Consider the following 17,380-nt stretch of genomic DNA (forward strand, 5'->3'; position numbering starts at 1 on the left):
ATAAAACTGTATTTGTCTAGTACTAACGTTAATGTATGCTGCATGGTGTTTTGTTTTTGTTTGTTTTGCTTACATCTAGTTCTTCAGAGAGAACGGAGTGCCGCCACAGTCGTTGTCCCTGACGGTTCTGTCGGTTAAGCCATGAGACCAGTGGTCCTGGTTTGGAGTTTTTAATGTTTTCTGTGACCTCGTTTGTTTTTTTCTTGTGTATCCCCGGGTCCTACCTCACGGCTACACCTAACATGATAACAGTGGAGACGAGGCGAGAGGGAATGAACTGATGTACAGTGCCATGCAAAAAACATAGTATTTTTAAATGGTTTATACTTGTCACTTTATATTTCTTCATATTCAAATCAAACATTAAATCATCTTTTCTGCAATAATGAAAGAGAGTGGTTGTGACTGTGTGAAGCTTTTGTGTGTGTTAAAATTGTTTCCTGTTCTTTATAATATTGTTAGACTCAAATTGAAATGAAGTGTCTCAGAATGAAGAAAACGTGAATGTGACTTAAATACCTCCCTCTGTATAAAGTATCTATCTATCTATCTATCTATCTATCTATCTATCATCTAACTATCTATCTATCTATCTATCTATCTAAATATCTATATATCTAAATATCAATCTATCTATTTAGCTATCTATCTATCTATCTATCTATCTATCTAAATATCTATATATCTATATATCTATATCTATCTATCTATCTATCTATCTATCTATCTATCTATCTATCTATCTATCTATCTATCTATCTATCTGTCTATCTATCTATCTATCTATCTATCTATCTTTATCTTTCTATCCCAGTCCACATCTATATGAATACATAATGCATTACAAAGAAATACTACACCATTCAGTCCTTTAGTGCACCTGATTCAGCTTTTACTCCTCCCACCCTGGAACAACATGCAAAAAAGCCCCGGTGGGAACAAAACTGTTCCAGAGGGAGTGGTCACAGCTGAATGGGGAGGACTTTGGCTTCAAACCCACAGTGTGCCAGTATTTGTCTTTGCTACCTCAGAGGTCAGCTTCCACGGAAAGCAAAGGTAAGATCAAAACCGAATGATTGATGGATACTGCGTCTTTCTGAAGTTAAACGTTGATTAAACGTGTAGTTTATCTCTGTAATATTTCTGCTGTACTACACAGATACAAAGCATTTTACGGCTGAACTCATGTTTTAAGGTATTAGTGTTTATTCTGTGGTAGGGTTTTGCGGTGTGTTATGGGATGTTTCCTGTGCTGAATTTGCATGTTTTAAATAGGAAATACCTCAGTGTCTCAATTCTCAATGGGTGTTTTCAGCCTGTGTTTCAAGCTAATATTCAAACAGAGAGACTGAGTCACGTGACCACGCTGCTGGACTTTGGCCAGCCGGCAGGTTTGAACTGTTTCAAGTTAATGAGATAAGATAAGATTTTCCTTTAAATCATCCCACAGTGGGATAATAAAAGTGCTCACAGTGCCTGTAATAAGAGTTTTAAATATTTCTCTTCATTGTAAAAATACCTTTCCCATGATCCAGCTTGTAAATGATTAATGTCTTTTTTCCTAAGGTCCTGAGGTCATGGCTTCTCCCAGCGTTCTTCTGTCAGAGGTGCAATTTCAGTGCTGCATCTGTCAGGATGTGTTCTCCGAGCCTGTCTCCATCCCCTGCGGTCACAGCTTCTGCTTCAACTGCATCACATCGCACTGGAACGACAGCCCTGCCATCAGCTGCCCCAAGTGTCAGACGGAATTTGAGGGCCGCCCCGAGCTTTGCGAAAACTCTTTCGCCAAGGAAATGTCGGAGCAGATCCGAGCGCGAAGGCAGAACGATGGGACGTCAGCGGCGGGAAAAATGATTCATTGCGACGTGTGCGTGGAAAAGCAAACTAAGGCTCTGAAGTCCTGCCTCGTGTGTCTCACCTCGTACTGTGGGACTCACCTGGAGCCTCACCTGAGAGTTGCCAACTTGAAGATTCACAAGCTGATTGAACCTGTGGCAATGCTGGAGAACAGGATGTGCAAAAGGCACCACAGGCTCTTGGAGCTGTTCTGCAGAAGTGACCAGAAGTGTGTTTGTGTGCTTTGCACCGAGACCGACCACCGCTCTCATGACATCATCCCGGTAGAAAGAGAAAGCCAGGAAAATAAGGTGACATACTAGGCTCAACACTACTACACCATAAATGCTTTGGAAGCCTTGATGCCTTTCATGTAAACTCTTTTGTGTTTTCATTTTTCTCCTTGCGTGGATGTTCAGGTTCAGATGAAAAGGGTTGACGCTGATGTTCAGCAGATGATCAAGGATAGACGGCAGAAAGTGGAGGAGATCAAACGCTCTGTGGAGCTCAGCAAAGTGAGTCGACATAATGACAGGAGGTTTCCTGTAATGAAAGGTCGGCCTTTACAACAGAAGTTTAAACAAAGCACAAATGTTTAACAAAGGAAGGTGAATGCGTGCTCTCTAACACGTTTACACCTTTAAAATATTAGAAGGAAATCTGTCACAGAGAGATCTTGTTACTAGTTTTTCCAGTTCACCTACTGCTTTGTCGTCCTTATTCGATGCCCTCAGGAGATCTCAAAGAGGGACATAGAGGAAAGCATGGAGGTTTTCTCTGCTCTGTTTCGCACCATGGAGAGAAGTCGAGCCGAGCTGGTGGAGATCATCCGGAGGACGCAGGCGGCGGCAGAGCAGCGGGCCGAGAGGCTCATCACAGAGCTGGAGCTGGAAATCACCGACCTCCAGACGAGAAGAAAGGAGACGGAGCAGCTGCTTCAAACGGACGACCACCTTCATCTTGTGCAGGTCAGCAGTTTACATCTAGACAAACCATCAACATGAGGAGTGTCCCATCTTGTCTGCCCTCTTCTCGGTTTTAAAATCATTTCCGACCTCTTTGTGTGTCAGAGGTTTCCAGCTCTGAGTTCTCCTCCATCTTTCAAAGCCTGCTCTGACATCATCGTCCATTCAGACACATGCTTGGGGACTTTAAGGAGAGCAGTGGCCAACATTGAACAGCAGCTGCAGTCAGAGCTCAAAAGGCTTTCCATTCGAGGTCAGCTTCTAGAGAGACTTTAATGTCAGTGTCACTATATTAAACACCTGGATGTGCTTTGTTCCATTTCTGGTCATATGTTTGTGTTAACTTCCAGAGCATGAGAAGATGCAGCGATATGCAGGTAAATCAATCACGTTTTACTTTAAGACGTACTTTATTAATCAGTATATACACCGATCAGGCATAACATTATGACCACCTTCCTAATATTGTGTAGGTCTCCCTTGTGCCTCCAAAACAGTGGTGACTCATCAGAGAGTGGACATGGGCCTTCTGGGGGTGTCCTTTGGTCGGGGGGCATTTGGGTCCTATGGGTTGAGGGGAGGGGCCTCTGTGGATCATCCCACAGATACTTGATCAGTTTGGGATCTAGTGAATTTGGAGGCCAGGTCAACACCATGTGCTGTTTTTGTTTGGAGTTGTTCCTTAAGTGTTTTTGTGTGTGTGTGTGTGTGTCTGTGTCAGGCTGCATCCTGCTGGGGATGGCTGCTGCCATCAAGGAGTGTCATTGCTATGGGGTGGGGGTGCCTGGTCTGGTCTAGGTGGGAGCTACATGCCTAAGTAACATCCACATGAATGCCAGGTTCAAACGTTTCCCGGCAGAACAATGCGTTATCATAAGATGGTCAATGTTATTTACTTCTCCTGTTAGTGGTTTTAATGTTGTGGCTGATCGGTGTAAATATAGAGAGAATTTGAGATTTAGTTTCCAGCCTCAAGTGATCACTGATCAAGATGAAAAGTATTCATTACAGTATTAGGAATAATATTATAATAATGTAATGTCACTGTCCTCTAGCTGATGTTCACCTGGACCCCAGGACAGCTAATCGTTGGCTGGTTGTATCAAAGGATGGGAGACAAGTCCGGGATGGAGACGTCGAACAAAAATTGCCTGATATACCAGAGCGTTTCGATACGGCACCATGTGTCCTTGCCCTCAGGGTAAATAAAGCTGTGATTCGTATTTGTTCCTGCAGGAATGCCTTTATGTTTCACCTCAGAGTGACGTGAGTCTCTCTTGCCACACAGGGTTTCACCACAGGCCGGCACTACTGGGAGGTGGACGTGGGAGATAAGACAGCGTGGGATTTGGGCGTAGCTCGACAGTCTGTCAACAGGAAAGGTCTGGTCACGTTGTGCCCCGAGGACGGCTATTGGGCGGTTTGTTTGAGGAAGGGCAGTGAGTACCGGGCATGTGCGGGACAGGCGGAGCTGCTGAGTCTCTCTCGGAGGCCTCGCGTTGTTGGAGTGTTTTTGGACTACGAGGACGGGACGGTGTCTTTCTACGATGCAGAGGCCAAATCGCACATATATTCCTTCACAAAGTTCCGGTTCACTGAGGCCATGTTTCCCTTGTTTAACCCAGATATGAGTGACAGCAGCAGCAACAAATCACCACTTGTCATCCGTCCTGCCAGTGGAGGCAGGGATTTAGACGATTTTACGATATGATGCAATCCAGTGGGATTTCCTATTTTATCCCATAAAGCTGTATATTTTCTGTTGCTACTTCTTTAAATTATATTTTGCTATTTCAAGTTTAAATGTTTAAATATAAAATATACTTGCTGTTATTAAATGTCTAAATGAAACTTCAAGTCTTTAGTCAATAGCATGCTAGTATTGACTTCAAGTCAATAGAAACAATCTAATCTAGAGAGGTCAACGCTCCTCTGTGCATCTTGGAAATAGGGGAAGCTGCACCACAAATACAACTGCATAAAAATGTATTTAAAGGTATAAATGATTTATAATTAAGTGCCATGTACTGTTATACATTTATTTCTTTAATAAATATCTAATTAGTCACATCAAACACTGTTGGCCTTGCTTTACAACTAGAGGTTGAATTGGTTTCATTTTATACACTGCCTGGCTGCCTAATATTTCAATGGACCGCCTTTAGCTTTGATTACAGCACACATTCACTGTGGCATTGTTGCGATAAGCTTCTACATTGTCACAAGATTTATTTCCATCCAGTGTTGTATTCATTTTTCACCAAGATCTTGTATTGATGATGGGAGAGTCTGACCACTGCACAAAGCCTTCTCCAGCACATCCCAAAGGTTCTCAATGGGGTTAAGGTCTGGACTCTGTGGTGGACAATCCATGTGTGAAAATGATGTCTCATGCTCCTTGAACCACTCTTTGACAATCTGAGCCCCATGAATCTTGGAACATGCCCGTGAACATCAGGGAAGAAAAAAATCCATTGATGGAATAACCTGGTCATTCAGTATATTCAGGTAGTCAGCTGACGTCATTCTTTGGACACATAATGTTGCTGAACCTAGACCTGAGCAACTGCAGCAACCCCAGATCATAGCACTGCCCCCACAGGCTTGTACAGTAGGCGCTAGGCATGATGGGTGCATCACTTCATCTGCCTCTCTTCTTGAGACCCTGATGCGCCCATCACTCTGGAACAGGGTAAATCTGAACTCATCAGATCTCATGACCTTCTTCCATTGCTCCAGAGTCCAATCTTTATGCTCCCAAACTGAAGTCTTTTTTTTCCAGTTAGCCTCACTGATTAGTGGTTTTCTTAAGGCTACACAGCTGTTCAGTCCCAATCTCTTGAGTTCTCTTCACACTGTACGTGTGGAAATGCTCTTACTTTCACTATTAAACATAGCCCTGAGTTCTACTGTTGGTTTTCTTTGATTTGATTTCACCAAACGTCACAAATCATGATCAATCAGGATTTCCTTCCAGTTTTTAATAATGCGTTGGACAGTTCTTAACCCAGTTTTAGTAGTTTCTTCAATCTCCTTAGATGTTTTCTCTGCTTGATGCATGCCGATGATTTGACCCTTCTCAAACAGACTAACATCTTTTCTACGACCACAGGATGTGTCTTTCGACATGGTTGTTTAAGAAATGAGAAGCTACTCATTGCATCAGTTGGGGTTAAATAACTTGTTGCCAGCTGAAAGAGCATCACCCATGCAGTAATTTTCCAATAGGAGGCTTGTATGTATTTGCTTAGTTAAATCCAGGTGGCAGTGTATTTTACTACCTTCGCAGTTCATGTGTATCTTGTTTGTGATTTTCCTTCTTCTACTACCAGTCCTATCGATTGTTTATGCTTCTTCTCGTCCACCTCCCCCTTTCTTCTTCCCCTTTGTTGGTTTTCGTTTTAAAAAGTAAAACCTTGAGCACAGATCTTGGACCTGCCTCGCTTCCAATAATAGCTATCCTCAGTTATTACAGGTCTGACCACTGAACTGACTCCAGAACGCATCTTAGACTGCACAACTTGATGCTCGCTAATCAGATTAGCACAGGAATAGGATTAGCCTCGAGGCAGATGGAGCACCGAGGCAGACTGCAGGATTGAATCTCAGGATGAGGCGCTATACGCAATACTCGGCACTCACGCTCACTTAACGGTATGTCACTGAACCAAATGCATGCCCATGAACACATCACATTTTAAAGAATTATTTAACATAGTTGTGAACTCCTGGGTTGATTACAGTGAGGAAGATGACTTTTGAAATGAGTTGGGAAAGAAGAAAGGGTGCAGGCTAAAGAGGGATTAAAACTGATATCATCCAGGCAGAGGGAGGAGACACCTACAGGTTATACACAAGGCTAAAGTTGGAACTCGACACACTCTTCACCAGAGCTTCATTTTGGAAGGCCAACATACAGCGGTGAGTCAAATCATTTGCTAACATAGTTTTTATTAGAGCATATCAGATTGCAAATGCTTGTACTGACCTGTTATGTATTTGTTTTAAATCACTAGCTGCAGAACAATGTGTGTAGACTGACAGCAAGTTGACAGCATTTACAGTCTGGAGGTTTTATGTGTACCTCAAAAAGCACATTACTGCAAACTGCATTTATTGTGCGTAAAATGTCATTTTATTATTATTATTATTTGCAGAATGACAACCGTTATTATGTTCTGATTTCACTCACACTCCAGTTTGCAAGACCGGAGCTTTGGCTGAGCAAAAAAGCTGCGATGTCGCCGGTGGTGGACGAGACAGCCGGGGACCTCCCAGTCAGGGATGTGGGACTGATGAGAGGGGGGCTGATGCCAACTGTCCCAGGTTTGTGTTTATTGATATGTGTCTTTTTTCCTGTAATGATTAAAGGCTGCAGGAATTAATACCAGGGATCATAGGGAAGATAAAACCAGGCGTTTTAGACCATTATTCAGTCTAAACAAAATCACTTCATCATGGGATTGTTTTGCATTTAGTCATAGCAAACAATCTGTACGAAATGTCTGTGGAATTTAAGGAAAACGATTCTGCAGCCATCTGCTCTGCAATCAATTTGCATCATGTCCTATCAACCTGTTTGCTGTGGGACGTGAATATGTTCAATAACTTGTTAACATTTAGCAGATCTTACACAAAACCTAACCTTAACATAATTAATGCAACAGATTTTAGTAGAATGCCGTAGAGACAGTTTGCTGAGAGACACTTATTATTTTTCATTGAAGGTTTGACTGAGAACAGACTTTAATGTTGAGCAGTTAGGGTTTAGACGTCACCTTTCTGCTGTTTTCTCAGATACTCTACGTGACGTCAAGCCGTGGAAGAAGCACCATGTCATGAAGATGAAAGGTAGAACCACTTGTCCGAGCTTAAATGAAAAGTGCGCAGTTCATTTTCTGCTAATATACGAACAGTTTTCTTCATCTGGGTCTTCTCTTTGTGCATCCGGCAGACCCTCAGCGCCTGTTTCGGTTTCCCAGGGAACACCTGGAGGACCTGTGTCTCCGACTTCAGGAGGAGAACAGTGTGCTGAGACAACACACGCGTACACAAGGGCAGAGGCTACGCAGGTAACGCACGTTATTAATGTTGACACTCACCCTAAAAGCAGACATCTGGGCAAAACAGGGAATGGTGGAAATTAGACACTCAGTACTGTTGGAACACCATATGCAGAAATAACAGTTCCCTTAATGCCGTCTGTGACACCAGGATGTCCACTAGGCTGATGCGTCTTCGCCAGGCCCGTCCCGGGTCTAGTGGCGTGAAGGACAGGGACATGGAGGACACCATACAGGAACTGGAAGCTCGGGTGGTGATGCTGGAGAGCCAGAAGGGAGTGCTACAGAACAAACTCAGCCTGGCCAAGCAGCACATCATGGACCTGGGCGCACGCACGCCCTACAAGTACAGCAAAAGTGAGTGTGTAGCGGAGCAAAGAGATGTGTAAGAAACATGAAGGAAGGTCAAGATAAAGTCAACCTTTGATGCTTTCGTCTCTCCCTCTGTTAATGCTTTTAGGTAAAAACCTGGAGGCGGAGGGTGGAGTCAGGAGGGCAGCCCAAACTGCACCGCCCCGATACGGACCCACAGTGGAAGACACCAGAGTGGAGATGGAGAGATTGTAAGTAATGTGTAATGTTTTGACATCAGGTAGTTATATTATCCTGTACGGGGGTCATAGTTTAGTGAGAGGTGGGATACACCTTCCTCCACCTGCTTTTTCTTAAACAGACGCAGGTAAATCCAGCCTATGGAGACACTATCACCTTCTCTCTTAACTGCTGAACCCTAGTTCATCTCATTGTTCCTCCCTCACGCTGCCTGTGTTTCTCCCCTCTTCCCGTCCAGCAGGTCCAGTGCGACGGAGCAGGTGAAGGTGACAGAGCTGGAGGTGGCGGCCCAGACTCTCAGAGACACGCTGAGAGAGAAAGAAAAGGAGATTGAGGGAACAGTTAGAGAGATGAGGAAGCAACAGGCCGACAGACACAGGTGGCTATACTGCTTTTACTACTAACACTAGCATTGGTGCAAGGCTTGCATGGGTAAGATCACGTAATGTTGCACACTTCCTTCTTTTTGCCCTGCAACTATCTTGGCCTCTGTCCACCTCTTATCTCACTGCCAACACTGCTTTTTGATCTTTAACCATTAAAATCTTTTATCTTTTTTTATGCCAGAATAACTATCAGAGAGAACGTGGACATAATCCGTCTACAAAAGCAACTTTCAGACAAGAGCGCAGCCCTGAGAGTCACCCAGGAGAAGTTCACCGACCTGCAAGAGGTTAGATGTGCTATCGTTTGTTCTGCAGCTCATTCTTCATTTGTCATATTAACAGTAATGTAATGTGTTGGCGGCAGCTTGCTAGACATCATCTGTATCTTCTGTCTTTTCTAGGCATACGAGAATCAGCTAGAAGAGGTAAATATCACACACGCTCTCACAAAGTTTGATGAATATTTAATCGATACTGCTTGTAGTAATTTCAAATGTATACCTCAGAGTCAGAGGTCACTGAGGGAAAGCCAGGGAGCCCTGCTGGAGAAAGTGGAGCAGTTGGCGGAACAACTGAAGCAAGAAAGACAGAGAGCCCTGGACCTGGAGGGACAGCTCACCTCTACTGCCTTGTCTCGACAGACCCTGGACAAGGTGCCACGTCTAAATTGAGAGACAAGAGCGTAGATGCAGATCTTGCACAAGATGAAAAGGGATTTTCTAAAAGATTCAGTCTTTTCTCTTTCAGCTCCAAGAGAGGATATCCGACTTGGAAGGAGAGAGGGATCTGATCAAAGAAAACTATGACACTCTACTAGAAAGGCAAGAAGTTATATTCCTGCAGGCACATAAATATTCCGTCCACGATGATTCCATTAAATCTACCTGCCCTGTTTCTTAGGACTTTATCTGGCCAAAGCAGCCTTCGTGATCACGTGGAAAAACACAGAGACGTGGGCCAGATGAGGGAGAAGGTGGAGGAAAACATCTGCAGCACGGATGTCCAGAGAGTGGAGCAAATGCTGCAAGCTGAGAGGGAGGAGAGAGGCCGGCTGGAGCTGGAGGTGGAGAGACTGAGGCGAGAGAAGGAGAGACTGGAGGAGCAGGGTGGGCAGGAAAGTGGTAAGAGGTCTTATTCGCTTTGATGACGAGGAACGTCAGTTTTCCGCCTCGTTCATTATTCACCTGTGTGTGTCTTGTGTGTTTAGAGTTTTTTGTGAAAAGGGACAAAGAGGCGCATCTGGAACGGCAGATACACCAGTACAGAGAGCAGATCTCTGCTCTGCAGGATAGACTGGACTCTGTCACCAAGGTCTGAAACTGACACCTGAATAATAAACTGCAAACAGCAATTTCACATCTGTGTTATTCTGTTGTTAGCGCATATCCTGAAACATCTCTCTGCTCCCTTCCAGGTGTTTGACATGAGTGTCGAGGATCTCAGTGAAACTCTTTTGCAGATCAAGGTTTGCAATCTCTCGTACAATTATTATTTTTTTTTTTACTGAACTGACGTAATTTACTCTTAAACCTTATTTTTTCTCGATGTCCATCCAACAACAGGCGTTTAGGATGCGACAGGAGAGCAGGGAGAGTCTGCACTTTCTCTCGTCCGACGGGAAGGTGGAAGAATCGACCCGTGAGCTGGTAAACATCCAGGCATCGCACGCCGAGACTGTGCTCGAGTTACAGAAAACCAGAAACCTTCTACTGCTGGAGCACCGAATCACTAAAGACCTGCAGGTCTAGCCACTTTCTATGTCTTATTTTGTCTTCACATTTCAACTAAACATGTCTCTAATAAAACTCTTACTTCCTCCCCAAGGAAGAGTTAAATACGGTGAAGCAAAGGGTGGAAAGAGAGACGGAGGAGAACAGGAGGAGGATGTCAGAGAAAGACAAGCTTTTAGCAAAAAGAGCTCTACAGATCAATTCTTTACAAGGTATCACAACAGCTGTGCCCATTTCTGTAGAAGCAGTGGTGTATAATTAGTTACTCACATCTCAGTACTTTCGTTTTTTATTATCTGTCTGTAGCCCAGTTGAAGGAGTTAGCATACAGTCCCAGGAACTACACACGGACCATACCAGTACAGTACACATGGCCAGCTGGAGATCAGGAGGTGGTACAGCCCATTGAGGATGACATGTCCTTCTCTCAGCTGAGGGCTGGGGAGTCTTTGCTGGAGATCCACCTTAAGGTAAAAATTTGTATGTGAACTGATGATTTTTGATAAATTCCAAGCAGTTTTCCCAGGTGACTGATGTTTTGCACCTCCAGGCCGCCACCTTCACACCGGCAGGGCTTCGTATCATGGGCAGCATCCGTCCAGGAGCCGGCAGAGGTGAAGACATCGTGACCTTCTGCACCTACAGCCTGCTGGACTTCGAGGTGCACTCGACCCCTCTGGTGTCGGGAAGCCAACCCAACTACGGCTTCACGTCCCGCTATGCTCTGACAGTCCGGGATCTGGGCAGGCTGGGAGGTCAGGGGTCGAGGGTCAGAGTGGAGCTCCACCAGGCGCTGGGAGGGGTCAAGTTTGTGACTCACGGAAGTGGACAAATGTCTCTCATCGGTGCCATAGAGAGGAGAGGGGAGCGCATCGGTGGACGAGTCAATATCACAGGTCAGTAATGTTATTTCAAAACTCTACGTATATAGGGGATTTGATTCTTCCTCCTCTGCATGCTTCTTTTTGGTAATCTATATTAATCTCTCTGTGTGTCTGCTCTCTGTCCTAGGACGTGATGGGGAAATGGTTGGTGTTGTGGATTTCTGGGTGCGCCTGTTCCCTCCAGCAGAGCCCGTGGATGGTGTGGCTGAGAGTGGAACCGAGAGGAGACAGAAGAGTCCCTTTCAGATCTCTTTTGGCTGGCAAGACATCAGTCATGAGGTAAAACAGAGGGAAGAACTAGTTTAGATTTTAACACTTAGGCTCAATGGACTTTTCTTTCAGTCTATGAGTCTAGGAGCCTGGTTATGTTGTGGTAGAAGTAAGAAACAAGTATGCATATTTGCGTCAGGAGTTACACGACTACGGTGGAGGCATCCCCAATGAGCTGGTGGTGATGTTGGAGCGCTGTGTGGGCCTTAATACTCGATGGCCGGGGCTACTTCCTGATGCGTACCTGACGTACAGGCTCTACGACCTGCCGCCTCATGTGTCCAACACAGTCCAGTGCACTGCTGATCCGGTGTTCAATGATGCCACCAGCTACCCACTAGCGGTGACAGCTGACGTCTTGCACTACCTCAGGTATGCTCATTTAAAACTATACATTTAGTTCTCCAAACAGTCTTTACAAAAAAAAAACGTTAACGCCATTCAACTGTTATTTTTTTCTCGCCCAGGTCTAGCAGTCTGTGGGTGTATGTGTTTGATGACAGCGATGACCAGATACCACCAGCCTACCTGGCCAAGACCCCCGTCCCGCTGCGAGCCCTGGCCACGGGCAGAGAAATTCGAGGTGACAACTGCATGCTTACTATAAGAGGCATTCATTTAGTTGCAGTTTTTGTCCCAGATTGTCTGGAATCAAACTACTCCCTTCGTCGATTTTGAAATGTTTCTTTCCATCCCGTCAGGTGATTATGTTTTGAGGGATTCAGCCGGTGGACCCCGGGGCATGGTCAGAGTCATGCTGAAATGGAAGTACCCCTTTCAGCCGACGGTGGATGGCTCGCAGGGCATACAGGGAAGAGGAGTGGACAAACAAATCAGAGCGATGGAAAGCACTGAAACGGAGGAGAGGAGAAGAGAGGAGGGGGAAGTGTTACAGAGGCCTGTAGCCAAGCCCAGAGTCAAGGTGATGGTATTAAAATGTAATATCAGTAATTCTCTGAGGAGGTGTTGACGTATTTTATTTGCACAAACTGATAAAAACCAAAGCATGAATGCTAAAATATATGATACCTGTGTGTTTATTCCTGTTCTCTTAACACCTGTTTTTCTACGGCTTTACCCCAGACGCAGCAACCCGATCCCAAGAAAACCAAAGCTGTGCAGAAAGAGAAAGAAGCCTGGGTACGGTTTCAAGCCGAATTACATGTGGATGAGTGTTTTCAGTAGAAGTGCACAGTACGCTTATGCTCGTTTATTCGTGTGTGTGCTCACAGCCTCGGCCTCCGCCCGTCAAACAGAAAAGCTCGCACGACGTGAGAGCAGAGGTAACGACGTCTGTGAAACCGCCGGATGCTCGTCAGTCCACGAACAGGAAGAGATCCACCAAGAGGTCACCTGAACTTCACCAGAGAACACCTCATCTGACACCTGAGACAAGACGGGTCACGCCCTCTCACTTACCAGCTACTAAGTAAGTGTAACCTAAATAGCCCCATATGCCTTTTTTCTATAATTTCCACCTCTGCTATGAATATTTTCAAGATAAAATAATGAATATGTAATGAAACATGTTATTTAATTCTATTTAAGATCTGCAGAGCGAACGTCTTCCAAGCAATCCCCCGCCACGTCGAGGAGAAGCTCGTCCAGCGATGACAGGACTCAGGTCAGCTCACCTGCCGTCTATGCTTCTTGAAACACATGATCACAACATACGAAGTCCTTTTCAGTCAGAACAGTGATGTGTGAAGATAATCGGTGTAATTTAGAGTGTTTTTTTTTTTTCAGGACCTTCCCTCTGTGGATCAGGCATCAGTGGCTGAAGAGGAAAGGAGTGAAAGTGGTAACTAGCTCAAAGCCCCAACATATAGCTGTTTGTATTGTGAAATGCAAACAGGTCTTTAACTTTCTCATTCTTCTCCTATTGTTTCTGGCCATACAGCTGAAACCCCTGAATCTTCAGAGTCAAGCTCCTCACAAAGCGACATCATCATCATTCCACCAAAACGAAAAATGAGGAAGGTACGATTGAAGACAAGTTAGATCTTTCACTTTAAATGCCGGCCAGACGTAATGAAATGTGTGTTTCAGGGAGATAAGCTCAGAGTTGAGATCCTGTCCCTGACGTTTGAACCATCCTCACATGTGGTTCTGGACAAGTCAGTGCAGCGTGTCTACGTGGAGTATCGGCTGCTGGGCGTCCCAATGGAGACGACAGAAACGCCCATGTCCCTCCGTAAACCCACGCGCGGGGAGGAGGTTTACTACAACTTCACGCGAGGTGAGAGTAGTTTTATGTGTCTTTGTGTCCCTGAAGAATTATCTTATCTTATGTTGAAAATCTCTTTGTCTGTCCCAGTGATCTATGTGGATGGTTCTCAGTCAGCTCCACTCAGACAGTATCTTTACACCATGTTGGAGGGCGCTGACCCCAACCAAGGAAGGTAATGATGTTTGGGAGTAAAAGTGTCTGATCGTGTCTTTGTTCCTCGTGGATGTTTTCCAAAAATGCAAGCGTGTGTGTCGTCTTGTGTGTCGTGGCAGGCTTAAGTTCACAGTTGTCAGTGAGCCGATGGACGACGACGAGGAGTGTGTGGACGTTGGACACGCTTTTCTGGACCTACAGGAGCTGCTGCTGACAGGAAATGATGTCATTGAACAGCAAATTGACAGTAGGTGTAGGAGTGAAAAAAAAAATATGTCAGTTATATTTATTTTATGGTCCGACTGAAGAAAGATTTATCTTGATTTTAATTTTAACTTTATTGAGGTCACAGTATGAGTAAAAAAATCATGTCCCAAATCCAACCTACATGAATAAATGACACAACTGATCAGATCAAAAGCCACTAAAGGTACCAAAAGTGATTAAAATAAATGTAGGCAATGTTTTTTTTACATGACATCATTTGATATATCAGTTTCACTGTATTTATTTAAATAAGGCATGTATATGTCTTATTTCTTAATCCCCTCACTTGCATACTGAAGATGAATGTATGAAAAATGTAAAAAGAAAAATCTGACTGGGAAAACACATTGGTTGGAAAGGGGAAAATTATACATAATTGAAAACAATGACACGTACAACAACACATTTAAACATAAATCAGTGCATAAATGAAATGGCCACTTAAATAAATACAGCACAGTATTCATTTATGTCACATTTGGCATTTATTTTCAGATTATATACATTTTTTTCATTGAGTCATTTATTTATTTTGGCACTTCTGGTGCTCCATAGAGATTTTGTTCAAAGTCATGTGAATATCTGAATCTGTGTTTCTCCAGTTGTGAGTGTCGATGAAGACAAGGAGGTGATAGGAAACCTGAAAGTGTCTCTGGAAGCAGCGAAAGCGCTGACCGGGATATACCAGGAGTATCACCAGAAAGACGAGGCCAAGAGCGACGACGAGACTGACGAGGAGGGAGATGAGGCGGAAGAGGAAGAGGAAGAGGAGGAAGAGGAGGAGGAGGAGGAGAAAGAGAAAGATGAAGAAGAGACTAAAAAAGATCAGATGACAGATTGTGATGATGACTTCTAAAAGTAGAAACAATACTAAAGATTTTAAGCACCAGGAGGAATCTTCTTTTCCCTGTTTGTGGCATGTTCAACACTTTGAGCAAAATAAATAAAGAGTCATTTTTGAAAGACACAACTAATGTCCAGTCTTTTCAATCTTGCATTTAATCCTCTACATCCATATCATGTGACTTGCATTATTTTAGATTTATTTACTCAAAACTCACCTAAACTGTCACCTAAACTCTGAACCTGAAACTGTTGGTTGTTTTTTTTATTTGTGTGTATAAAATCACCACAAACTACCTCATCTATATGTATAGTGTTATTCCAATTATTCCATTAATGAATTTTGATGTATAGACTGTGACAAACAAGTCGATGCATTTAAAGCATATTTTAATTCATTTAATTGTTCAATTGTTCAATAAAATTTGAAAAAAACTACTTTTATATACAGCGCAGGGGGAGGTCAGTGAAGTCACTTCAGTCAAGTTTGACGCCGATGATAATAGCGTGAACAGGGAATTGTCCGACAGTCCGTAAAAGCATCCCTGAATTTAAGACACCTGCGTCTTTTGGATTAACGGCAGATTCGAGAAATTTCCCAAAGCAAATCCGTGTCTACGATTTTAAATTTGATAAAAAAAAGAAAAAAAAGAAAACGGTAAGTTGGCGTTACATTTTTAAAACGGCTTGCTGGTTAGTCACAAATTACTTGCCGCCTAAATTCAACAAAGGTAAGTATTACATAACGGTAATTTCGGCTAATGGCCCTGAGGCTAGGTCGTCATGCTAATGTTAGCTTGTTAGCAGCAGACGTGGTTACCGTTGCTAATTGCTGCGAAGGAATCCTGATCGTTACACCTGCTGGAAGCACTTTTTAAAGGCCTGAACTAACTTATTTTCTGTTCAGAACATCTTTTCTCACTCAAAATGTTTTAACTGGAAATGTTTTAACGGTGTTTGACTTATTTGTTATTAACAGAAGGAAACCATGAAGTGCGTGAGCCACAAACAAGCTAGCCAGCTCCTCCACAACAAGTTCATAGTGGTGTTGGGAGACTCCAGTGAGTTAACACTTGAATCCTCCTCTTTTTTTAGACAATGAAAATTGGTTTACGACAAGCAAGACTGACTCACATAATGTCAAAATGGTTCCTCTTGCTATTGAAGTGGTTGTACTGTCCATTTTTCAGGCTATGAATTGAGGATGCTTTGATGAATGAATGTGTTTCCTTCTTTAGTTCATCGCTCCATTTATAAGGACCTTGTTATGCTGGTTCAGAAGGACAAATATCTCTCCATAAGACAACTAAGGAACAAGGCAAGGACTGACCTTTACCAGGTTGAAAAGAGGAGGGAAGGGTATATGTAAAAGTGCCATCTGTCTGTAGGCTAGTCTTTAAGCTGTGATCTCTGTAGCAAGTCTTAAAAACTTAAACATATATTGTATTTCATCTCTGCATCAGGGCAAATGTCATCCTGGTTGTAATTATCTCGCACTGGCTTCTTCAGGGTGAGATGAGCTTCGAACAGGACTGCCTGGTGGAAGGGGGCTGCCTGGGCCAAATGCACAATGGGACCGAGTACAGGGAGGTTCGCCAGTTTCGGTCCGCCCACCACCTGGTCCGCTTTTACTTTGTCACGCGCATCTACTCTCGCTACATGCGGAGCGTCCTGGCAGACTTCCGCCGCGGTTTGAAACCGGATGTGGTCATCGTCAACTCCTGCGTTTGGGATATTTCAAGGTGGGTGCCATTTTTGTGGAGGGGGATCATCAGGATGACGCCTTCGTATAAATCACGTACTAGTTCTGCTGTGTGTTACGCCAGAAAAAGGGTGGCACAGAGGCAGAAATCGTAGCTCGGCCTGAACCCATGATCCACCAGTGGACAGTATGTTCATGCCCCTTCAGACATGTACCCCCTACTCTCACGTGCTTGTAGCAGCTAGAAAAAGAAATGTCTGTGAGCCTGCCGCCACCCCCGCCACCCAGAAAACATATGAGCTGACTGGTGGTAGCGGTTGAGGTTTCTCTGGAAGGACAATCTATCCGTTTTAGCCATTTATCCATTTTTGGCGGTTAGCCGGGCGACCTAGTTTACCTCAGACTGATGACCTGACAGCTCAAATGACAGAAAGTTATCAGAATTGTTGACGACATAATTTAAAGACCCAATCAAGAACGAGATTTGCTTGTTTCTGGG

The 17,380-nt window shown here is 44.0% G+C and overlaps 3 protein-coding genes across 3 annotated transcripts in view; all 3 read left to right on the forward strand.

The window, feature by feature from the left end:
• Positions 1-1,577: 1,577 nt before the first annotated feature.
• Positions 1,578-4,728, forward strand: LOC311493801 (E3 ubiquitin-protein ligase TRIM39-like; the record flags this gene model as incomplete). The annotated part of the gene is made up of 7 exons (XM_084552585.1): positions 1,578-2,147; positions 2,256-2,351; positions 2,571-2,804; positions 2,907-3,054; positions 3,152-3,178; positions 3,857-4,002; positions 4,090-4,728. 7 exons carry the CDS (start codon positions 1,578-1,580, stop codon positions 4,510-4,512), a joined length of 1,644 nt encoding a protein of 547 aa, XP_084408711.1. The 3' UTR covers positions 4,513-4,728.
• Positions 4,729-7,039: 2,311 nt separating this feature from the next.
• rpgrip1 (RPGR interacting protein 1) lies at positions 7,040-15,192 on the forward strand (the record flags this gene model as incomplete). The annotated part of the gene is made up of 30 exons (XM_084549480.1): positions 7,040-7,127; positions 7,599-7,652; positions 7,756-7,873; positions 8,016-8,221; positions 8,325-8,427; positions 8,655-8,795; positions 8,984-9,089; positions 9,204-9,227; positions 9,309-9,455; positions 9,550-9,623; positions 9,703-9,923; positions 10,010-10,113; positions 10,217-10,267; positions 10,365-10,544; positions 10,627-10,744; positions 10,839-11,002; positions 11,083-11,428; positions 11,544-11,695; positions 11,826-12,058; positions 12,154-12,269; positions 12,388-12,608; positions 12,770-12,826; positions 12,919-13,115; positions 13,235-13,310; positions 13,433-13,487; positions 13,587-13,666; positions 13,736-13,925; positions 14,004-14,088; positions 14,189-14,316; positions 14,939-15,192. 30 exons carry the CDS (start codon positions 7,040-7,042, stop codon positions 15,190-15,192), a joined length of 4,089 nt encoding a protein of 1,362 aa, XP_084405606.1.
• A 466-nt stretch (positions 15,193-15,658) lies between these two features.
• Positions 15,659-17,380, forward strand: part of fam113 (family with sequence similarity 113) — a 7,279-nt gene continuing 5,557 nt past the window's right edge. Inside the window, exons 1-4 of the mRNA XM_084547551.1 lie at positions 15,659-15,837; positions 16,159-16,240; positions 16,418-16,497; positions 16,689-16,921. Of these exons, the coding sequence (XP_084403677.1) occupies positions 16,168-16,240; positions 16,418-16,497; positions 16,689-16,921 (386 nt within the window). The 5' untranslated portion in view covers positions 15,659-15,837; positions 16,159-16,167. The remainder of the gene's footprint in view (positions 15,838-16,158; positions 16,241-16,417; positions 16,498-16,688; positions 16,922-17,380) is intronic.

The sequence above is a fragment of the Chelon labrosus genome (genome assembly GCF_963514085.1).
Source record: "Chelon labrosus genome assembly, chromosome: 1".
Taxonomy (NCBI): Eukaryota; Metazoa; Chordata; class Actinopteri; order Mugiliformes; family Mugilidae; genus Chelon; species Chelon labrosus.